General features: G+C 46.6%; 1 protein-coding gene across 6 annotated transcripts in view; it reads right to left on the bottom strand.

The window, feature by feature from the left end:
• FTCDNL1 (formiminotransferase cyclodeaminase N-terminal like) overlaps positions 1-25,509 on the bottom strand; it is a 116,041-nt gene that overhangs the window by 4,771 nt on the left and 85,761 nt on the right. For 5 of the 6 annotated variants that reach the window (XM_075317586.1, XM_075317589.1, XM_075317587.1 and 2 more), the window contains one exon: positions 22,126-22,314. In XM_075317586.1, the coding sequence (XP_075173701.1) occupies positions 22,126-22,314 (189 nt within the window). Of the gene's footprint in view, positions 1-22,125; positions 22,315-25,509 lie in introns of those variants that run through there. The other variant, XR_012724736.1, reaches the window with a different exon arrangement.

The following is a 25,509-nucleotide window of genomic DNA, read 5'->3' as shown; positions in this document are numbered from 1 at the left end:
ATGCAATGGAAAGTCATGACACCAGCTGAAATCTATCAGTGTTTTGAAAGAAATCCTGCCCCTTAGTGAAAAATAATATCAGCTAAACCGATGGCCTGTAAAAAGGTGTCTCATTACCAAGGTGCCACACAAGAAACATCTCATGATGGGTAAAACCAATGAGCTGTCTCAAAACCTTCCCAACCTTATGTTACAAAACAGAGTTATGGCATTGGTTACAGAAGAATTTCTAAACTACTAAAAATGAGTGAGCACTGTTGGCGTTATAATCCAGAAGTGGAAAGAACATAATTTCATCCTAAACCGACCACGACCAGGTGCTCCCCACAAGATTTCAGACAGAGGAGTGAAAAGAATTATAACAAGAGCTGTCCAAGATCCAAGAATCACCTGTGTAGAGTTACAGAAAGACCTGGAATCATTAGATACAATTGTTTAAAATAAAACAATAAGTAATGCACTCAATCTACACATCCTATGTGCATGCTCACCTGGAAAAACTCCATTGCTGAACAAATATGTTCACGCTTGTTTAAACTTTGCTCAACAACATTTAGAGAAGACTGAATAATACTGGGAGACAATATTCTAGTCAGATGAGACCAAAATTGAACTCTTGGATGCCATAATACACACTGTGTATGGAGGTCAAAAGGCACTATAAATTATCCCAACAACGCCATAGCAACAGTAAAGTTTGCTGGTGGGATCATCATGGTGTGGCGCTGTTTTTTGCATATGGCACTGGCAAACTTCTTATAATCGAAGGATGGATAAATGGACAAATATACCGACACGTTCTTGATAAAAATCTGCTGCCATCTACCAGGATGATGAAGAAGAAATTAGGGTGAACAATTCAGCAAGACAATGATCCCAAACACACAGGCAAGCAAACTCTCAATTGGTTTCAGAGAAAGCAAATAAATCTGGTAAAATGGCCAAGCCAATCACCTGACCTAAATCCAGCAGAAAATGTATGGGAAAAACTAAAGCCCAGCGTTCATAGAAGGATCTCACGGGACCTTCAGGATTTGAAGAGTGATGGTGTGTAAGAATGGGGAAAAGTGACACTTGAGCAATTCATGTCACTTGTTTTTCCATACAGGAGGCATCTTGAAGTGGTCATCACCAACAAAGGCTTTTGTTCGATGTGTGAAATAAATTTCATTAAACGTGTTCAATACTTCTTCTCTGTATCATTTCTCACTATTAGACTTTACTAAATTTATGGACATCTATGGTTTGATTTCTTTGCCAGTGTGAACTGCATGAGGTTCTGTTCTGGACCTGAGAGTCCCGCTATAGTGTTACAATAAGGACTCACTGTAGGAATCTCAAGTGTTGCGGTTGACAGGTCCAAACATAGAGGCACTGGGTAAAGGAGCTAACACAAACACATAGAAGTGGGAAGTATTACTTTTCTGAATTCATATTTTATTCTTGACTCTTTTTCTGTAGTTAGAAAATTTGCTTCTTTGCATGGGTCATCACTGATATTTCATTTTTTTCCATTGGACATTATAGCAATTATTATAACTGGGTATCATAAAAATACAAGGTGCAGTCCTTTAGTTCTGAGTCTAAGGGTACGTGCCCACAATTAGGGTTCACGTGTTTTCACTGCGTCCAAAACTCTGCGGTGTACAGTACGAGCACAGTGGAAGGATTTCGAGAAATCCCATGCTCACTGTGCTTATTTTTCCTGTAGTGTAAACTGACCTGTGGTGCGGCTTCCCAAGCCGTAAAATGTGAATTTATTGCTGCGGAGCTGGGAGTGTTTTCCGCAGGGAGAAAGACTACAGAGGCCCGAACCCTGATCATGGGCACAAGCAGCTGCGGTCTCCTGCGGAGAGCACAAGCAGTGAAGGACATGCTGCATCCAAGATGTAGCATGCCTGGACTGTCGGCACGTAGCCTAAGGTGCCCTTTGCACACTACGACATCGCAAGCCGATGCTGCGATGCCGAGCGCGATAGTCCCCACCCCCGTCGCAGCTGCGATGTCATGGTGATAGCTGCCGCAGCGAACATTATCGCTTCGGCAGCTTCACATGCACTCACCTGCCTTGCGATGTCGCTCTGGCCGGCGAACCGCCTTCTTCCTAAGGGGGCGGGTCGTGCGGCATCATAGTGACGTCACACGGCAGGCAGCCAATAGAAGCGGAGGGGCGGAGATGAGCGGGACGTAAACATCCCGCCCACCTCCATCCTTCCATATAGCCGGCTGGACGCAGGTAGGAGATGTTCCTCGCTCCTGCGACTTCACACACAGCGATGTGTGCTGCTGCAGGAACAAGGAACAACATCGTAACATCGGTCTTTCCCAATTCATGGAAATGACCGACGCTACACCGATCATACGATTACAACGCTTTTGCGCTCGTTAATCGTATCAAAAATGCTTAACACACTACGATGTCGAGAGCGATGCCGGATGTGCGTCACGTTCGATTTGACCCCACCGACATCGCACCTGCGATGTCGTAGTGTGCAAAGTGCCCCTAAGTGTACTATGTAATGCATAATTTAATGTACAGAACATTTCAATCAGAAATAAGAATTATTCACTGGGGAGTAATTTGGTTTTCCTAATAAATATGTTTTTCATGCACTGTATTTTCTTACCAAATCTCTCACTTGGTAAATAAATGCTCCTGTACAGACCAACATCACTGTCTAAGCACTGCTAGAAATATGTTGCTGGCGGTTCTGTACTTTTCATTTCTTTGCAGAAATTGGAGTGAATGTGACATCAGGTTTTGCTACCTCATCTGAGAGCACTATGAAGTAAGGACATAGACCCTGATTCCAGCAATGTGTAACTTACTGGACTGGATGCTGCAGTTTTGATAAAATCCCTATTTTATCTGCTGCAGATAATAATAATATTTATTAACTTATATAGTGCTATTAATTCAACAGCGCTTTACATACATCAGCAACACTGCCCCCATTAGGGGCCCATCTAAATTCCCTATCAGTCTGTCTTTGGAGTGTTGGCAGAAACTAACACAAACACAAAGAGAACATACAAACTTCTTGCAGATGGTTTCCTTGGTGGGATTTGAACCCAGGACCCAAGTGCTGCAAGACTGCAGTGCTAACCACTGAGCTACTATGGAGCTCTAGCAGTTCACTGAATGCTGAGCTCTGTACCACCCATATAAAAACTTCAACTCATCTACTGAGCTCTGTCATCTGTCAACGGAAAAAAAACAAGTACCTTAAAGGAGCTGGAAAGCACCATGGCTCCCAAAAACCAGTCCAGTAAAATCATACTCCCAAAGCCAACTGGCCCCTTCTGAGCCCCACAATGTGCCCAAACCACAGTAATTGTCCTCAAATATGTAATTGCTACCTAGGGAAGAACCTAGTTAAGGCCCTGTGCACACGCTGCGGATTTACTGCGGATTTTGCCGCTGATTTGCTGCAGAAAATGTGTCTAACCTTGCTGCAGTCATTCCCCAGCAAATCCTATGGGTTTTAAAAAATGCTGTGCGCACACTGCGTTTTGTTATACCCACGGATTTTTCACTGCAGAATTAATGAGCATGTCACTTCTTTTGCACAGGTACCTGCGTTTTTTGCCATAGATAATGGTAAAATTCAACAGGGATCAACCTGCGGCAAATCCGCAGTAAATCCACATTAAATCCCCGGTAAATCCGCGGTAAACCGCATGCGGATTTCACTGCGGTTTTTGTGCATTTTTTTTACCGCGGGTGCGGGATTCTTTAAGAGGGTCTGGTTTATTCTTAAAGGGGTTATCCGGCTTATTTTGACTTTTTTTTATTATTACCCTATTGGGCTACATTGGGGCAGGTAAGTAGATAGTGAGCACTTACCTGCCCTGCTGTCAGCCCCTCTCCCCCGGCTCAGAGCGGTCATGTGACCGCTCTTGCCGCGATTTTGCTGCTTCCGGTCATTTCATATCAACATGGGCAGGACCATGTTGACATGCAAATCTGGGAACAGCATGTTGCCGCCCTGCTGGGCGGCTACAGTGCATGGAGTCCCCGCCCCCCTCCCTGCACCCTCCCACACATTCCCCCGTACCCCGTTCTCTCCCCGCCCACGGTGTCACCGCCAGCACCGGGCCCCCTGCTCAGGATAGCAGGAGTGCCCGTGCGGTCTGTGTCCCGCTCCAGCCCCAGAGTGCTGATATTGCAGTAGTGCACTGCAGTATCAGCAACTTCTCACACTGCAGTGCGGGCAGCCGCGGGGATGATGAGCGCTGCTGTCAGGAGGTTAGATGAGATCATTACCTGCTGTGACGATCTCCTGCAGTGCTGACGTCAGTGCTGTCACTGCCTTCTATGCCCGCTGCGTTCTCACGTCACTAGCGGTGACGTCACGGGCGATACTACCGCAATCGCGGCGGGCATAGAAGTCAGTGACAGCGCTGACGTCAGCTCTGCAGGAGATCGTCACAGCAGGTAATGATCTCATCTAACCTCCTGACATCAGCGCTCGTCATCCCCTGCAGTGACCTGGGCTGACCTATTGATGTTAGCTCAGGTCACTGCATTACTCTCCCAGCCAATGGGGAACCTTCTGTTCTTCATTGACTGAGACATTTACTATGGTATGGATCGTCATGGGCCCCCCTTACTGGATTACGCCAGACCCGGATTTGTTTTTCTTTTCAATAAATTGGTGAAAGAGGGAATGTTTTGGGGAGTGTTTTTTCAAATAAAACTTTTTTTGTTGTCTATTTTTTTTTAACTACTGACTGGGTTGGTGATGTCAGGTATCTGATAGATGCCATGACATCACTAACCCCAGGGCTTGATGCCAGGTGACATTACACATCTGGCATCAACCCCATATATTACCCCGTTTGCACCAGGGCACGAGATGAGTTGGGGCAAAGCGCCAGGATTGGCACATGTAATGGATGCGCCACTTCTTGGGCGGCTGTGGCCTGCTATTTTTAGGCTGGGGAGTGTCCAATAACAGTGGACCTCCCTAGTCTGAGAATACCAGACCACAGCTGTCTGCTTTACCTTGGCTGGTGATCCAATTTGGGGGGGACCCTGTGTTTTTTGTTTTAAATTATTTATTTAATTTTAAATAACAATGTGGGGTGCCCTGTGTTTTGGATTACCAGCCAAGGTGAAGCTGCCAGCTGTGGTTTGCAGGCTGCAGCCGTCTGCTTTACCCTAGCTGGCTACAAAAGACAGGGGGGATCCCACGTAGTTTTTTTTTTAATTATTTATTTTTTGGCTAAATACAAGGCTAAGCACCCTTTAGTGCCACATGAAAGTCACAAAAGGGTGCCAGTTTAGAATATGCAGGGGGGTAGGACATTATATGCCTTTCTCATCTATCTATCTATCTTCCTCTACTGTCATGCTCCCCGGGTCCCGGCGCCGTCTGTCACTCACCGCTCCGGTTCCCGGTCCTTCTGCCCACGGCTGCCCCCCTCACTCTCCCTCCTCTGCGTCCTCCGTGCCTCCTGCCCACCGGTCCCGGCATCTCCCTGCAACCCAGGACACTCTGTCTGGTCCCCCTGCATCTCCTGCACCGCTTCCTGCTCTGGTCTCTGGCACACGAGCCTCGCGCATGCGCATTAGGGCGCGCGCACGCGTTCACTCACCTCTTCTTAAAGGGCCAGCGTCCTGGAAACAGGATACGGTCAATTACAGGTACAGGGTATATTAAGACTTCCTTTCCATGTGGGCAGTGCCTGATCAACCTGTTCCCATAGCTAGGTGTTCAGGTCCCTCTGTGTCTTGTACCCAGATTAACCCTGTCTCTTCCGCAGAGCCCGTCTGCCGTCATGACCTGGTCCCAGAGTGCCGATTACCCATGAGGTGTCCCGGTGACTGTGCTGAGGATCCTGCCATCTCCCGTCAGCCTGAACCCGTCACCTGGACTTTACCTGGAAGCTCCAGTCTGCATGGCCCACTGGATCCGGACCCCGTCGGCTGTGACTACTCGGTACCTGTACCCGGTTCCCTTCATCTGTCCTGCTTCTGGTTTCCGTTGGACTATTAGTCATCTCACGTGCTGATCTCTGAAGGACCCGTACCCCGTACTCCCTGTGTTCCGGCTGCCATGCATTTATGACCTCTGGTGGGGTGACCAGTCAGTCCCTGTATAATGGTTAGCTCTTGGTTGCCTCTCTGGGGGAGTCCAGTGCACGGTCCCGTGAATCCACCTCCAGAACATTACATCTATCTATCTATCTATCCCTCCCTCTATTCATTCATTCATCCCTCTATCTCTCTGTCTCTATATCTATCTATTCATCTCTATATCTACTCATCTATTTATCTTTCTTCCTGCTTCCGTTTTTTGCGGTCTGCAAAAAAATTGGAAGGCACACGGATGCATCCGTGAAAAAAATGGAACGTTTTTGCGGACCGCAAAAACGGAACGGTCATGTGAATGTAGCCTACATGTGTTCCCTATGGGGGTAGGGTTCGGTACCGAACGATGGTGAGGGGGGTCAGTCGGTACAGAGCGCCGTGTGTGTGCGTGTGTGTGTGTGTAGGGGGGAGGGTTGCAGAACCTGATGTGGTGTGGGGTGCAGAGCCCGATATGTGTGTGTGTGGTGTGCAGAGCCCGATGTGGGGCTGTTATATCCATTGTTAGAGTGATAACAGGTCAGGTGCTGGGGCAGAATACTGACATGGAATGTGTGTGCAGAGGGCGGGCAGAGGGCGGGGCTGGCAGTGGGCGGGGCTGGACACTGAGGCTGGGCGATGCCAGCTCTGACTGGGAGGTTTAGCACAGGAAGTGGTCATGTTTGCTGGAGCTGAATGTAAACAAAGAGCTGCAGAGAATAAAAGAGATAATTCAAGAGGAACAAAAGTTAGAAAACAAAAAATAACAATGTAGAGATAAACTCAAAATTTTTTGGTAAGCTAATGTCAGACAACTCCTTTAATATCTCCATACCCATACATTTTAGACCAGATATGTTGTGAAAGTAATGGATAGTGTGAGTATACTATGCTTCCCTAACTTTGAGAAGTTCTGAGCATATTTCATATGATCCAAAGGATATTGTGCATGATTTTTTCAATACTGTACTAAAAAAAGTATTGTTAAAGCAGAATATAGTGTCCCAAGGAGGTGAACCCCAGGCACATGGAGGACAATACAGGTCAATACTGTAGACCAATATTAAAATCCATGTACTGCTCTGTATCTCCTTGCAGAGCATGGTGCCATAGAAGAGTACAGCGATATATCTGCACTGTAGTGCTGGTAACTATCAGCAATCAATCTCTGTCTAGGAGGTAACTGCTGGCGGAGCGTATTGATACAATCATACGTGCCATGAGCCCTTGACTGTGCTATAGATATTGTGTGCTCCAAATTTAGGATAGCTTCCCATTCCTCCATTCCTCCCTTATCTTGGCCAACCAACATGGATGTCTTTATACCACTGAATCTGGTCAAAGTGTGAAAGTATTGTAAAAGTAAAAAAGTATAATAAGTGATACATATTTATTAGAGCCAGGGGCGTAACTACTGCGGTCGCAGCGGTCGCCATTGCAACCGGGCCCAGGCGGTTTGGGGCCCGCGGCCGCCCGGCAGATCAGCAGTCAGCTCCTTTCTGTGAGAGAGGAGCTGCGCTGTTCTGCCGCATACCACGTGGCGCGGACCCCGCCATATGACCTGGTCACCGCCTGCCTGGTATCAGCGGTGGCGTCACCGCGCTCCCGTCGCCGCACGCTGCTTTGATATTGCATAGAGCGACGCGACATCAGTCTTCCCCCGTGCCTGCGTGGTTACGTCACTCCTGTGCGACTGCTGTGTGTGGTGAGAGCACAGGAGGACGCCGACCAGAGCCACGGGGGAACGAGGACAATAGTGACGACAAGCAGCAATGAAACAAGTAGAGCACAGAGGTGAGGTGGAAGGAGAAGATATGTGAGTACTTTTTTTTTTTTTTTAATAAATCAGTGAGTGCACGGGAAGGCTGGCTGCAGGACACATGGAGTCCTTGGGGGGGCCTGGCTGCAGGACACATGGAGTCCTTGGGGGGGCCTGGCTGCATCACACATGGAGTCCTTGGGGGGGCCTGGCTGCATCACACATGGAGTCCTTGGGAGGGGCCTGGCTGCATGACACATGGAGGCCCTGAAGGGCCTGGCTGCATGAAACATGGAGGCCCTGGGGGGCTGGCTGCATGACACATGGGGGCCGTAGGAGAGCTGGCTGCATGACACATGGAGGCCCTAGGGGGAGGGGGTGGGGGCTGGCTGTGTGGCGCCCCTGAGGCTTCCGTCGCCACAGAGACATTGCACCCCAGTCAGAGGTGTGATGTCCCATCCTGGGTAAGGAAAGGGGTACATGCCAGTTCACAGGTAAAACTGCACTACACCCATTGCTAGGCACACACGGGGACCAGGGACAGTGGCAGCAACCCTCCCATGCTGCATGCTGAAAGGGGCCGTAAGACCCATCCCTGCTCCCATAGGGTGGTAGCTTAGCAACCGGGGGGTGGGAAGAGCCAGCCGAGTGTAGAGCAGAGAGGAAGGTCAGAGTTTCAGTTTACCTCAGAGAGTGAGAGAGTGAGGAGCCAGCATGTAGCTGTGAAAGAAAAAGGAGCTCTGTGAGTTCAGAGTGTCCGCAACAGAGAAAGAAAGCAACAGAGAAGGAGAGAAACAGAGAGTAGAAGAAGAGTTCTAGTCAGGCAGGAGCTAAAGAAAGAAGAAAGTGACGCTTCCTGGTGAAGACCCTGGGACTCGGAGGGTCCAGGTGACACCAAGCAGGGAACGAAGGGATTCCAGGGCCACAGATAGCTTCAGAGCTGGTGGTCAGTGAAGTCAGCTGAGAAAGGACACAATTAGAGGGGTGCACTGGCATCAACCCCCAGATCTACCCGGGATCGGCAGAGGTCCCTGACGGTGGTCCCAGCAGTCCAAAGGCTCCTGCAGGCCTTGACAAGAACTGTGAGTAAAGACCTTGAAACTGCACCCCTGGTGTTGCCTCAGTTATTTCTCTGCATAGACACTAATAAGCACCAACAGTGTCCCCGGGGCACAGCTCCACCTGTGGGGAGCAGTACCACCATTGCTGCCATATCATCACCCCGGAGGCCTCACACAGCAGCGGCGGCTTAATAGCCGCAAACCACAGGTGGCATCACAAAATAAAAAAAACTTTAATTACTCCCAAGTCACCAGCCATATTTAATTGACACCCACCAGGGCCACGGAGTCGGGCCCCGCCACCACTGATGACCCCCGGACTAGTCCGGCCCGGCACCGGGTGTCCCATAGCCCTGGGGTGGGCGAGTCAATTTTGGCGTCACGAACAGGATTTCGTGCCCGGACCCACCGGGTACTGTGCGCCTGAAAAGACTGTGAAAGAACTGTGTTTTACTGAAAAATCTGCCGCTATTAGCCTGGCTGAGCGCGGGAAGAAGAGGGGCGTGCCTGCAGAAAGAGCGTGAAAGTAAGCCCCGCCCCCTTAGATCTTGCAAGGAAGAGCGCAAAGAGGTGCCCGCTATGGAGAGCGGACGTAAGATGTCTGCGTTCAGCCCTGTCGGCGGCATGGCGGGATTCCGAAGTGGAGGAGGCGGAGTGGCTTTTGATGTGGAGGATCGCGGCCCAAGTGAGCTCCCCGCGGGAACCGCTGGCTGGTTGGAGCGGGAGCTGAGTCGATTCTGTGTCCGGGTGAGAGCACAGACGCTTCAGCAGGTGCTCGACTGGAAGGCGGAAGTCCGGAGGATGGTCGCCGTGGTGTGGGCCCAGGAACAGAGGGCCGCCGCAGCAGCCGTGTCGCGTGAAGATAAAGCCACGCAGACCCCCACGGCATCCCTCCTCAGCAGGGAGCCAGGACCCGACAGCACCGTGACGAGTGAGCCCTGTGAAGCACCACTCCGGGATCAAGAGGTACCGTGTACGCTGCCCCCGCCACCGTTCCCGCTGGAGGTTCAGAGCCCGGGGATGTATTGTGCCTGGAGAAGAAGTCCGGTGTCCCGTACGACATTGGCACAGTACGGTCCTCTGCAATGGTAACCGCATCCGTAAGTTAACCCCTGAAGTTAAACGTTCGAGTTGAAAGTTTTAAAGGACCTGCTCCAGAAATAATGCCTCCTGCCTTTGTTGAACGTCCCTAAGTTCTCCAGGAGACGCCACCCAGCACAAGAGGTGGAAGGAGAAGAACCTTGTCTGACTTGTTGACCGTCGCTGGGTCGGAGTCCCAGTGGGCGCCATCAAGGGTCGGAGCCCCTGGTGGAGGACGACAAGGAGTTAATGGAGTCAGGACAGTACATAGCCCCTGAATGTCTGCTCATTGTTCTTTTTGAAGATGACACCCTATTCCTGAATCCTTGTCCCCTGTTCTTTTTGAAGATGACCCCCCCCGTTTATGTGTTACCGGGACACTGGACTGGAATGTGGTCCCCGGTGAATGTGTTATTTATGTGCCTCCCATAAAGGGATGTAATGTCCTAAAGTTTTAATGTTTTATGCATAACAAAATTTTGCAGTTTCTTCCATTGTTTTTGTTGTTTCAGCCCGAGGACGTGCTGGGATTCGCTGTGGGGGAGTGTGGCGCCCCTGAGGCTTCCGTCGCCACAGAGACATTGCACCCCAGTCAGAGGTGTGATGTCCCATCCTGGGTAAGGAAAGGGGTACATGCCAGTTCACAGGTAAAACTGCACTACACCTATTGCTAGGCACACACTGGGACCAGGGACAGTGGCAGCAACCCTCCCATGCTGCATGCTGAAAGGGGCCGTAAGACCCATCCCTGCTCCCATAGGGTGGTAGCTTAGCAACCGGGGGGTGGGAAGAGCCAGCCGAGTGTAGAGCAGAGAGGAAGCTCAGAGTTTCAGTTTACCTCAGAGAGTGAGAGAGTGAGGAGCCAGCATGTAGCTGTGAAAGAGAAAGGAGCTCTGTGAGTTCAGAGTGTCCGCAACAGAGAAAGAAAGCAACAGAGAAGGAGAGAAACAGAGAGTAGAAGAAGAGCTCTAGTCAGGCAGGAGCTAAAGAAAGAAGAAAGTGACGCTTCCTGGTGAAGACCCTGGGACTCGGAGGGTCCAGGTGACACCAAGCAGGGAACGAAGGGATTCCAGGGCCACAGATAGCTTCAGAGCTGGTGGTCAGTGAAGTCAGCTGAGAAAGGACACAATTAGAGGGGTGCACTGGCATCAACCCCCAGATCTACCCGGGATCGGCAGAGGTCCCTGACGGTGGTCCCAGCAGTCCAAAGGCTCCTGCAGGCCTTGACAAGAACTGTGAGTAAAGACCTTGAAACTGCACCCCTGGTGTTGCCTCAGTTATTTCTCTGCATAGACACTAATAAGCACCAACAGTGTCCCCGGGGCACAGCTCCACCTGTGGGGAGCAGTACCACCATTGCTGCCATATCATCACACCGGAGGCCTCACACAGCAGCGGCGGCTTAATAGCTGCAAACCACAGGTGGCGTCACGAAATAAAAAAAACTTTAATTACTCCCAAGTCACCAGCCATATTTAATTGACAACCACCAGGGCCACGGAGTCGGGCCCCGCCACCACTGACGACCCCCGGACTAGTCCGGCCCGGCACCGGGTGTCCCATAGCCCTGGGGTGGGCGAGTCAGCTGCATGACACATGGAGGCCCTGGGGGGGAAGCTGGCTGCATGACATATGGAGCCCTTGGGGGGGGCTGGCTGCATGACACATGGAGGCACTGAGGGGCTGGCTGCATGACACATGGAGTCCTTGGGGGGGGGTTCTGGCTGCATGACACATGGAGGCCGTGGGAGAGCTGGCTGCATAACACATGGAGGCCCCGGGGGGAAGGGGCTGGCTGCATGACACATGGAGGCCTGGAGGGGCTGACTGCATGACACATGGAGGCCTGGAGGGGCTGACTGCATGACACATGGAGGCCTGCAGGGGCTGACTGCATGACACATGGAGGCCTGGAGGGGCTGACTGCTTGACACATGGAGGCCGTGGGGGGCTGGCTGCATGACACATGGAGGCCCTGGGGGGCTGGCTGTATGACACATGGAGGCACTGGGGGGGGAAGCTGGCTGCATGACACATGGAGGCCCTGGGGGGGTATAGCTGCATGATACATGGAGGCCCTGGGGGGGACTGGCTGCATGATACATGGAGGTATATGGGGCTGCATTATACATGGAGGTCTATGGGGCTGCATAATAAACATGAAGGACACCTTATACATGGACTATATGGGTGCATTATACATGGAGGAGTATAGGGCTGCATAATACAATATGCAGGTTTATGGGGCTGCATTGTAATACATATAGGACTATGGGAGCTACCTTATAATATATGGAGGACTATGGAGGCTACTTTATACATGGAGGACTATGGGGGTGCGTTATAAAACATGAATTATGATACATGGAGGACTATGGGAAATGCATTATATTACATGGAGGACTATGGAAGTGCATTTTAATATATGAGGGATTATGTGGGACCCTTTATACTATATGGAAGGCTATGTGGGGGCCATTATAGTATTTGGAGAACTATATATGAGGGGGGACTAAGATACAAGCATGGGATGGGAATGTTTTGTGCTGAGGGAAAAAGGCTCTTTCCCTCAGCACCCAGCTTTCCCATGCTCTGCTGTACATCTCTCACCACCCAGCTTTCCCATGCTCTGATATGGGAAAGCTGGGTGCCAAGGGCAAGATGGATATCAGAACATAGGAAAGCTGTATGCTGAGGTTAAGAGCCAAGTGTCAGCATCATTATCTTGTACCCCGAGTGTCAGTGTCATTACCCCGTACCCTAAGGGGTACTTTGCACACTACGACATCGCAAGCCGATGCTTGCGATGCCGAGCGCGATAGTCCCCGCCCCGTCGCACATGCGATATCTTGTGATAGCTGCCGTAGCGAACAATATCGCTACGGCAGCTTCACACGCACTTACCTGCCCTGGGACGTCACACGGCAGCCGTCCAATAGAAGCAGAGGGGCGGAGATGAGCGGGACGTAAACATCCCGCCCACCTCCTTCCTTCCTCATTGCAGGCGGGACGCAGGTAAGGAGATGTTCCTCGCTCCTGCGGCTTCATACACAGCGATGTGTGCTGCCGCAGGAACAAGGAACAACATCGTACCTGTCGCTACACGACATTATGGAAATGCCCGACACTACACAGATCATACAATTTTGACACTTTTGCGCTCGTTAATCATAGTAAAAACGATTCACATACTCCGATGTCGACAATGACGTCGGATGTGCGTCACTTTCGATTTGACCCCACCGACATCGCAGCTGCGATGTTGTAGTGTGCAAAGTACCCCTAAGTGGCGGTGTACGTGGAGGGGGGGCCCCGGTCCGAATTTTGCACCAGGGCCCATCAAACTCTAGTTACGCCACTGATTAGAGCTATCACTCCCCACGCCAATGGTGAAGTGTAAACTATATTTCTGATATTAGTTTTATATTTAGATGCCACCAGAATATAAATTCATGGAGTAGAATAACCGTATGGACAGGAATGGGTTAAGCACTTAGACAAATAATGATTAGATCTGGATGCCTGAAACATTTTTGTTTACAAATGCTTCACCAGAAAGAAGCCCAACATGGGCCGTTCTGCTATTAACATCTATGTTGAGGATGTTTGCGGTGCAGATTATTATTGGAGTCATATACACAGAATCAGAGGAAGACAAAACAAAGATGAAGAACACAACCAAAAACAGAAGGCTGGAAGTGGGGCCCGGAGACGTATAAATAAGCTGTTTTATTGTCCCCTCATAACAAAATCTCCCACTATCAAAATCAATTGTACATCAGGGCTAAATAATTAAAAGAATAAGAAACTTTTTCTCCATGGAAGATGATGAAATTAGCTCCACATGCGTTCATATTCTGTGCCACCGCACAGGAAGGATGTGAGCTTATTTACCGTTGGAAGGGGGACAAATTGTTTGTGACTAGCAATGGAGAAAATGATTAGGACACGCCAGGGACAGATTATGTCAAAAAGTCAGATGTAGGAACTTCCAAGGTGTCTATTGTTCTTTAGTAACAAAACACCTTGTAATATAAAAGCTACAAACATCCACTTGTTTGTGTCCAGCGCGTATGTTACTTACAGTAGTTCTGGCCATTGCCCAAGCAGTTTACAGCTGATCACTGATTGTGGCGGGTGTCAGACCCCCATGGATCTCAGACTGATGACTCACCCAATAAGCAGTTTTGGGTGCATATTGCTAATCCCTGCCTAACTGACCCAGGATATAGTGGCACAGTTGAAGGGATACCATATAATATGCTAATGAGGCCAGGGACTAGTCCCCTGGGTGTTAGTTCCCTTGGCTAGTCGGCCCCCTTAGCATGTAAGCACACCCCTGTAGGAGTACTAACATGCTAGTGAATGCGCAGCATCAGAGGACGATCTCACTCACTTCTCTGCCCCCATCGCTGGACTTCGGCTTAGCGTGCATGATCTTGAACTTTCGGTACACCCGGCATCCTAGTGCGCATGACCGAAAGTCCGGGATCATCACCACAGATCGTGGTTCTGGGTGCATATTTCACCTGACAGGTTCCCTTTAAGAGATTTAATGGATTAGTTTTATTCATGCTTATCATAAATATGAAAAATTTTCTGGAAAGGGTTAAAAGGACCCATCAGCCCTCCTGATCTGACAGTTTTACTAGATGCAATTTTTCCTAAAGAGCACTCTTCACCAAATTTTTCATGTTGAACTAGATGCTTGATGTAATAGCGCCTGCCAAACAGAATAAAACTTTTTTTTTATTTTGCCTCTAGAGATATTAGCAATCAAAGTATTTGGCACCAACATAGTACAAAGGAATAGAAGAAGAAAGGAGGTGGCACTCACCAAGAAAAATCTTTGTTTATTCTTTAAAAAATACATCAAAAAGCAGGGTTACGAGGGGCATCAAAGTTAACAACGGCCGTTTCGCGCTCACGGGCGCTTCGTTGAGTCCATACTGTCTTCATAGTTTCATAGCTACAGTAGATAGGTTAAAAAAAGACCTAGGTCCATCTACTTCAACCTTAATGAGTTAATTTCCGTTAAGCCCAAGTGAAAGGTGTCAGTCATCTGTGCTCTACTCCCAGCATTTTCTTATTGTGCTGGAGGTTAGACCAGGAAATCAGAGCTGCATATTAATGCAATAACATCTCACACATCAAAAACCCTAAACTATGGGGGGGGGGGTTTCTTCTTTCCCTTGAGTGTTGCTGTCTGCTTGTAATTGGTCAGCATCATAATAGGAAAAGATGTACATGCCCAAAGGGGAAAATAATACCGCCCACTTGGACTTTAACGAAAATTAACTTATTAAGTGCAAAATAGTGGGATTGCTAATATCTCTACAACAGAGAGGTGAAATAAAAAAAAAAGTCGTATTCTGTTCCGTAGAGCTCATTACATCGTGAGACCAATTCAACATTAAAAATTTGGTGAAAGGTTCTCTGTATGATTGCATTCACACACCCATGTAATATGTCCTATTGCAGTCAATGAGGATCGATATAAAACAAATGACACAGAAAATACTTTGTACTTCACCGCTCCATCTGAGCTTCATTCATTTTAACTGATCCATTACAAAGAGTCAATGGTAAAAAAAATGTTCAGTCTTCAGTGAAAAAAAAAACAAAGCAGAAGAGAAAAGAAAAAAGGATGCAACTAGGACGACACCTGAAAAAAAACTGGACTGATTGTCACAAATGGTAAAACTCAAACAGATGTGTGAATGTTGTCTAAGGGGCCTGTCACTGTCTCCGATCTCCATTCAGTGGTCCTGTCGGGGCCTCCGTCCGAACCCCCCGCAAAAACTGACACTCATAGAATACATTTGCCAATATGGATAAAAATCATCCAAGTTGTCTGTATGATGATTGAACGATTTTTAAAAGCATGTTTCAACCTCTGTTCAGTGGCTTCCGTCCGAATCCCCCTGCAAACGGGTTTCGTATGTATGCGCCTACGGCACCATTGACTATAATGGTACAGACAGGGCACACAGTGGACTTCATCTGCATCTTTATAGTTAATGGCCCCGGTGGCACATACTTCCAAAATTTCACCACTTAGATAAAAGTAAAACTATAAATGTTTAGTATCTATGAGCTCATACTGACCTGGGGAATCATAATGCCAGGTCAGTTTTACCATATAATGAATATGGTAAATAAAAAAAAAAACAAAAGAATTTTGCAATTGTTCTTTTTTTTTGCAATTTCACCGCATTTAGATTTTTTAGCTCGTTTTCCAGTACAATATGGGGCAGAATGAAAAAACGTACAATTCATTCTGCAAAAATGAGTCCTCATATTGCTATATTGATGAAAAAAATAAAAAAGTTATGGCTCTTGGAAGAAGGGGGAGGAAAAAAACGAAAACGAAAAATGGAAAATCATCCAGGGAGTGAAGGGGTTAAAATAGATTAAAATAAAGTTGTGGAGCAGGCCAAAGCAGGTTAGCTTATGAAAAAAAATAGCTCAAGCTGTGAACATGTTCAAATCATCATCCAAAAATGGAAGGACTGTGGCTTAACTGCAAACCTAACAAGACATAGCCGTCCACCTACATTGACATCCCAAGCAAGGAAACACTAATTCGAGAAGTAGCCAACAGGCCACTGGTCACTCTGGAGGGGCTGCAGAGATCCACAGCTCAGGTGGGAGAATCTATCTACAGGAAAACTATTACTTGTTTAGTCTATAAATCTGGCCTTTATCAAAGAGTGACAGGAAAAAAACATTTTTGAAAGAAGCAGGACATAAGAAGTCCTGTTTGCTAAAAGCCACATAGGGGACACAGCTAGCATGTGGAAAAAGGTGCTCTGGTCAGATGAAATCAAAGTAGAACTTTTTAGGCTAAATGCAAAACATTATGCGTGATGGAAAACTAGCACTTCACATGACCCTTTAAACACAATCCCCATAGTCAAACATGGTGGTATCAGTATCATGCTGTGAGGTGGCCTTTCTTTAGCAGTGGCAGGGAATCCGGTCAGAGTTGATGGGAAGATAGATGGGGCTAAATGCAGGGCAATCCTGAAGGAAAATCTGTTACAGGCTGCAAAAGAATGGAGACTGGGACTTCCAGCAAGATGACGACCCTAAACATATTGCCACTTCTCAAATACTCGCTACTTAAGCCTGGTTTACACGCTTCAATAGATCTTTCAATCCGTCGTCGGGGTCAAGTTGTAAGTGACGCACATCCTGCATCGTTCGTGACGTATTTGCGTGTGAAACCTACGTGCAATCAAGATTGAACGAAAATACGGTGATCGCATACACGTCGTTTATTCCTCATACATTGGACATTTTGTTGTATGAACCTAGTGAATTGTAACGTGTGACATCCCTCATACGATTGTGATGTCTGAGGCTATGTGCGCAGGTGTGCGCTCTGCACCGCAGCTTAAAAAAGGTCTGCTTCAGAGCGCAGCTGAAAAGCTGCGTTCTGAAGCACCTCACAATATCTGTCATGCACTAATCTCTGTCAGTCCGTCACTATCTCTGTCCCTCTCTCTCTGTCCATGTCAGTCTATCCCCCTCTCTCATACTCACCGATCCCCGATCTCCGGCGTGGCTCTGCACGGCATTCACACTGCTCTGGCGGCTTTTACTGTTTTGAAAAAGCCGGCCGCCCATTAAACAATCTCGTATTCCCCTGCCTTCCCCGCCCACCGGCGCCTATGATTGGTTACAGTGAGACACGCCCCCACGCTGAGTGACAGGTGTCACACTGCACCCAATCACAGCAGCCGGTGGGCGTGTCTATACTGTGCAGTGAAATAAATAATTAAATAATTAAAAAAAACGGCGTGCGGTCCCCCCCAATTTTAATACCAGCCAGATAAAGCCATACGGCTGAAGGCTGGTATTCTCAGGATGGGGAGCTCCACGTTATGGGGAGCCCCCCAGCCTAACAATATCAGCCAACAGCCGCCCAGAATTGCCGCATACATTATATGCGACAGTTCTGGGACTGTACCCGGCTCTTCCCGATTTGCCCTGGTGCGTTGGCAAATCGGGGTAATAAGGAGTTATTGGCAGCCCATAGCTGCCAATAAGTCCTAGATTAATCATGTCAGGCGTCTATGAGACACCTTCCATGATTAATCTGTAAATTACAGTAAATAAACACACACACCAGAAAAATCCTTTATTAGAAATAAAACACACAAACATATACCCTGGTTCACCACTTTAATCAGCCCCAAAAAGCCCTCCATGTCCGGCGTAATCCAGGATGCTCCAGCGTCGCTTCCAGCGCAGCTGCATGGAGGTGACCGGATCTGCAGAAGACACAGCCGCTCCGGTCACCTCCACGCAACTAATGAAGACAGCCGCGCGATCAGCTGCTGTCACTGAGGTTACCCGCGGCCACCGCTGCATCCACCGCTGGATCCAGTGACAGCGGGTAACCTCAGCGACAGCAGCTGTTCACGCGGCTGTCTTCATTTGCTGTGTGGAGGTGACCGGAGCGGTGCATATGTATTATCCACTGAGGAACCATGGATTTATTATCCCACCATTATGTAATATTAAAGACTATCAATGATGTACAGATCGCTACTATAATGTATATAATCTCTGTGCTTATATGAATATGTGATCATTCTGCTATATGACACCCTAACTCTTCCTTTCTCCATTACAGAACTAGCACCACCTGATTACCACATCCAGCCCACCACTTGTCCCTTCACTGAAGTACAGTCTCCGTTCCTGGCCTCATCTCCTGCACGATCATGTGACCCACCTGCACGCCCCCCTGTCACAAGTGTGCTTCAGCAATCCACTTCCGCGTTCCACCTAATAGTGACGTACCTCCTCCTCTCTGCACTGGACAAACGGCATCCATGCGCGCAGGCGCAGTACACACCATGCCCCCTCAAACCGGAAATGATGTCACGGCTCACTCCGATTTAAAAGGACGCTTTCCCCATATTCCTGTATCCTACAGGACACACAATTTGGCTCTGCGGCACCACAGGTTCTTGGTAAGGTGACTCATCTGTACTTTGCTGGACTTTTTCTGCTATCATTTTCTCTGCATTCATTGTCTTTCCCTTCTCCATTATCAGCTGCCTCTGACTTTCTCCATGCCCTACGGACCTCTCTCCAGGCTTTCATATAGAAGTCGCTAGGTAATGCTGTTCCTCTACATACTTTTCTTCCCCTACCCCCTTTACTTACACACCTGATCTTCTAGTTACCACCAGGTCACCCTGGCTTTGACTTTCAGTTTCTATTGTTGGCATAACAACCAGACGTAGCATTCCTATTCCTGGCACGGGCCCTGGACCCTGCTTCATTATTGCAGTTACTACTTTCCTTTAGATAACATTATTTACATAGCATTGTATCATTATTGTATTTCTAGTCATGTAACTGAAGCAATCATCAGGCATATTACCCTGACTCCGAGCGGAAACCTTGGACCCAAGTTCCACACGCTTTATGCATACCCACAGTATGTCCTTCAGCCAGTGAACCTACATCCTAGCCACAACATAGAGACTACAGGTAATTCTATCCACATCACTTATCTCTCATTGCAGTTACCCCACACCTCGTAGCCACTACTGAACCACCCCACATTCCCTTTATATAGCTACAACTATAGCCGAGCCCTTGTCCTGAATCCAAAGCCTGAACCCTGGACCCTGGTGTCCCTTTGAAGTAGCTACTACATTCCTAAGGTACAACAGCCACTTCTAACAGGAGACACACACGATTGCCAAGGTAACCAACATTTTTTATATGGACCTGATGTAAAGAACAATATCACCTTAGACAACTTGGCACATCTTTGTCCTGCTTCACCAATTTTGAACACTTTCCATGCTCTCTGTTTCAGACTCTTTCCCTCCGCCGATTATACCTTTATAGGATGTGATCTTATATGCCGGCACCCCCAGGGACCCTATACAGGGTATGTTCATTACTGTAAAATAATATATATATATACATATATATTTTTTTCTCTCTCTTTCTCTCTCTTTCTCTCTCTTTCTCTCTCCTTTCTCTCTCCTCTTTCTCTCTCTTTCTGTCTCTTTCTCTCTCTTTCTCTTTCTCTCTCTTTCTCTCTCTTTCTCTCTCTTTCTCTCTCTCTCTCTTTCTCTCTTTCTCTCTCTTTCTCTCTCTCTCTCTTTCTCTCTCTCTTTCCTTCTCACACGGTCATTTTTTTCCCATAGTAGTCTCCATATGTGATCCTCACAGCTACTATCATACTCACCTGATTATGATTCCAGTTTAAGGTTAAGGTGAGCCTCCTTACCTTGTTCTCTACTCCTCACGGTCACCCCATGTTACTCACTTTATTTTATTCTATATCCTTCATTCTAACTCGGCTGGTTTACTCCATGTATAAACGCATCCTTATTCGTATACATATTCCTATGCACGTTTGTCTCATTTGCATTATATGTCCTCTCTGACGTTCGCCTTAATGTTCGATTCTTGCCTTTTATGTACCTTAATGATGCAGTCAAATTCTCAATGGATTTATCTCCTTTCTATGTTTTGTTTCCCTTGTTTTGTAAATATTGTATTTAGTCTGTCCGACCTGATGAAGGCTTGTTAGCCGAAACGTCGACACCCGGCGGACAATTGTACAGCACTTTTTTCACGTGTGACACTAACAAATAAAAGAAAGGAATTTTTTATCCAACTACTGCGTTCCTTCTTTCTATTGGAAATTAATAGTGTGCCGGAGTTAATCTCCATTTATTGGCAGCTATGGGCTGCCAATAACTCCTTATTACCCCGATTTGCCAACGCACCAGGGCAAATCGGGAAGACCGGGTACAGTCCCAGAACTGTCGCATATAATGTATGCGGCAATTCTGGGCGGCTGTTGGCTGATATTGTTAGGCTGGGGGGCTCCCCATAACGTGGAGCTCCCCATCCTGAGAATACCAGCCTTCAGCCGTATGGCTTTATCTGGCTGGTATTAAAATTGGGGGGGACCGCACGCCGTTTTTTTAATTATTTAATTATTTATTTCACTGCACAGTATAGACACGCCCACACGGCTGCTGTGATTGGGTGCAGTGTGACACCTGTCACTCAGCGTGGGGGCGTGTCTCACTGTAACCAATCATAGGCGCCGGTGGGCGGGGTAAGCAGGGAATATGAGATTGTTTAATGGGCGGCCGGCTTTTTCAAAACAGTAAAAGCCGCCGGAGCAGTGTGAATGTCGTGCAGAGCGGGGATCGGGGATCGGTGAGTATATGAGAGAGGGCTGCTCAATTCACTTACTCAGGAGATTAGCGGTCCACCGGTGAGTCCTTCACGGGTGACCGCTAATCAGGACGCGACACAGACAGAGCCGCAGCATGACAATGAAGTCGGGTGAGGTTCACCCGAGTTCATTCTGACAGTGCGGCTCTTTCTGTGTCTGCTGTCAACTACCATTCAGCTCTGCTACATGGCTGTCTGTGGCTGCTGTCAGCGGCCATGTAGCAGAGCTGAATGGCAGATGACATAGTAAAAACGCATCCCTACACATTACACACGCTTGGCAAGTCAATAAATAAAAAAAAAAGGGTGCCCAATGCATACGTCACGGAACACATGATCTAAAGGATCGCACACAAAATTGATCAATTTAACATAGACTACTAACGCTCGTGTGACAGCAAATGACCGACCTACGTGCAATCTCATTCAATCGCATATGCGACCTGGGCGTGTCACATCGCATACGAGATCGCACACCTAATTGTAAGGTGTAAAGCTGGCTTTAGTGTTGGCATATCATATACAATCACCCAAAAAATTGATTGGTGGATTTTCCTGAGGAAGAAGAGGGGATATGTCTTCGAAACGCGTAGCATAAACCACCCATGTTGCTTTATTCTTGGAGTGATTCTTTGTACAGCAGCGCAGAGTACACTACAATTATCCTGTTTTTGTTTCGCTATTTATTGTTCTCATATCATATAAAATCACCAAAAAATACATTTAAGTTTGTGGGTGTAACGTGAAAAAATGTGGAAGAATACTTTTTCAAGGCACTGTATTGGTGTGCGTTCTATCCTCTCTTATTTATATAAAGTCTTTTGCTGGTCACAAAGAATAATAATAATAATATACTGTATGTAATAATAACACAGCATGTGTTCATGCACATAATCACAGTTGTATCAATGAGTACTAACCTGTTATCCCATAATTTTTAGATGGTATCATCCCAACATCGGCTTTTATTGCATTCACATCCAAGTTTTGTCTAAACCAACCCAGAGATCTCCTTTTATCTGCTAGAGATCTCCTCTCTGGGACATCTGCATATCCAAAAAGAAACATTCTGCTGCCTGGTACTTGTTTGACCAGCTCCTCAGCAACACCTAAAACAGAATCATATTTTAGGCTATAGGTTGAACATCGATGAACTTATGTCTACCTTCAACCAGTGACCTTGTGCCGATGTGATTCACAATTTATTTTATAGTTCTATATTTATTCTGATAGGAGCAGTAAGGGGATTCTCTGGGATCAATTTGAACAAATAGAGGCACAGGAAATGTTACCACATAGGATCCCATAGGCTTCGTATCTATTTATTTCTATGTTCCTATCAACATTATACAGTCATATGAAAAAGTTTGGGCATCCCTATTAATGTTAACCTTTTTTCTTTATAACAATTTGGGTTATTGCAACAGCTATTTCAGTTTCATATATCTAATAACTGATGGACTCAGTAATATTTCTGGATTGAAATTAGGTTTATTGTACTAACAAAAAATGTGCAATCCGTATTTAAACAAAATTTGACCGGTGCAAAAGTATGGGCACCCTTATCAATTTCTTGATTTGAACACTCCTAACTACTTTTTACTGACTTACTAAAGCACTAAATTGGTTTTGTAACCTCATTGAGCTTTGAACTTCATAGGCAGGTGTATCCAATCATGAGAAAAGGTATTTAAGGTGGCCACTTGCAAGTTGTTCTCCTATTTGAATCTCCTATGAAGAGTGGCATCATGGGCTCCTCAAAACAACTCTCAAATGATCTGAAAACAAAAATTATTCAACATAGTTGTTCAGGGGAAGGATACAAAAAGTTGTCTCAGAGATTTAACTGTCAGTTTCCACTGTGAGGAACATAGTAAGGAAATGGAAGAACACAGGTACAGTTCTTGTTAAGCCCAGAAGTGGCAGGCCAAGAAAAATATCATAAATGCAGAGAAGAAGAATGGTGAGAACAGTCAAGGACAATCCACAGACCACCTCCAAAGACCTGCAGCTTCATCTTGCTGCAGATGGTGTCAATGTGCATCGGTCAACAATACAGCGCACGTTGCACAAGGAGAAGCTGTATGGGAGAGTGATGCGAAAGAAGCCGTTTCTGCAAGCACGCCACAAACAGAGTCGCCTGAGGTATGCAAAAACACATTTGGATAAGCCACTTACATTTTGGAAGAAGGTCCTGTGGACTGATGAAACAAAGATTGAGTTGTTTGGTCATACAAAAAGGCGTTATGCATGGAGGCAAAAAAACACGGCATTCCAAGAAAAGCACTTGCTACCCACAGTAAAATTTGGTGGAGATTCCATCATGCTTTGGGGCTGTGTGGCCAATGTCGGCATCGGGAATCTTGTTAAAGTTGAGGGTCGCATGGATTCAACTCAGTATCAGCAGAATCTTGACAATAATGTGCAAGAATCAGTGACAAAGTTGAAGTTACGCAGGGGATGGATATTTCAGCAAGACAATGATCCAAAACACCGCTCCAAATCTACTCAGGCATTCATGCAGAGGAACAATTACAATGTTCTGGAATGGCCATCCCAGTCCCCAGACCTGAATATCATTGAAAATCTGTGGGATGATTTGAAGCGTGCTGTCCATGCTCGGCGACCATCAAGCTTAACTGAACTGGAATTGTTTTGTAAACAGGAATGGTCAAAAATACCTTCATCCAGAATCCAGGAACTCATTAAAAGCTACAGGAAGCGACTAGAGGCAGTTATTTTTGCAAAAGGAGGATCTACAAAATATTAATGTCACTTTTATGCTGAGGTGCCCATACTTTTGCACCGGTCAAATTTTGTTTAAATGCGGATTGCACATTTTCTGTTAGTACAATAAACCTCATTTCAATCCAGAAATATTACTCGGTCCATCAGTTATTAGATATATGAAACTGAAATAGCTGTTGCAAAAACCCAAATTGTTATACAGAAAAAAGGTTAACATTAATAGGGGTGCCCAAACTTTTTCATATGACTAACAGTTGAAATTTTTCATTGCAGGTTAATTTACAGAACAACAAAATACTAATCTACAGATATTTCTTAAAGCAAATTAAATAAACTAACTGAACTGAAGATTAGGGCGGAATTCACACAATGTGTATTTGGAGAGTATCTGTATGCAGATAATCCACACCATAATACAGTACCAGCTAATTTCATCTATAAATTGCAGAATATATCATGATGCACGACACAGCCGACCCGGAAGCAGCTGCTGCAGGGGTCAGCGCCGGCCAGATGCTGACAGAGCAGAACAGAGCAGGACCCGACCAACAAAGGCCCGTCCCTGCTGCACACATGAACCAAATTAGAGGTAATTTCTACAACTTTGATTACAGATATTTCAGCAACCAAGCATCCGATCTTTCTACAACAGGTATGCCTGGATTCAGCATCCTTGTGCCAGCATAGCACTGCCTTTACTTCACATTGCAAAATCCTGGTGGTTGGTTCTCTTTAAAGGGAGTCTGCCAGTAGAAAATGACTGTTCAAACTAAGCACAGCATTTTTTTATGCCTTAGTAGGCCACATTCCCACAATGAGCTCTTGGCAAGTTCTTGATGTTACATATTTTCTGAGGCATTTCTGCACCCAAACGCCAAAGTAGGTGATCTTCATTTTTTCTATTGCATTTATCTTTTAGTTGCATTTTTATTGTGTTTTTGACTCTGGTTTTTGTTTTTTTTGGGTATCTCATGTTTTACATAAAATTGCTTTGTTTTTGATACTTTCTAGTATTTGGCTTTGACAAAACTTTCTTCATACACTTATTTGAAGATGACATGCGAATTAGAGCATTTCCCCAGTGAAACATTAAAAATGAATACAAGTTTTTTCCCTGCGGATTTTCCGCATTTATTGCAATTCTATAGAAGACATCTGTACAGAAAAGTCAGCGCACACAAGAAAGACTGACATGATGTAGATTTTAAACACGCACCGCAGACCAGTCTACATTGCATAAAAAAGTGGACATGAGATTTCTATTAATCCCATCCACTTTGGTGGAACTGTAGATTGCTGTGTTTTGTGTACAGCAAAAATACAGTGTCAAAATCTCATTGTGGGAAATTAACTTTAGTGCCCAACTCTGTTGCTGAGTTTGATAAGATTTGCTTATTTAAATAAGTTAATGCAATGCTCGGCGCTCCTGTGGTGTCGCTGAGAAATTCAGTGTCCCTTCCCACCTATTTGTTTTCTCATCTAGCTTTGCCTTGTCTGGCTCCTGTCAATCAAAAAAAGAAGAGCGAGATGGAACACTAGTAGGTTGGAAGGTGCAA

The sequence above is a fragment of the Anomaloglossus baeobatrachus genome, chromosome 7 (genome assembly GCF_048569485.1).
Source record: "Anomaloglossus baeobatrachus isolate aAnoBae1 chromosome 7, aAnoBae1.hap1, whole genome shotgun sequence".
Taxonomy (NCBI): domain Eukaryota; kingdom Metazoa; phylum Chordata; class Amphibia; order Anura; family Aromobatidae; genus Anomaloglossus; species Anomaloglossus baeobatrachus.
Note: the sequence above shows the minus strand (reverse complement) of the source record. Positions and strands in the feature narration are given on the sequence as shown.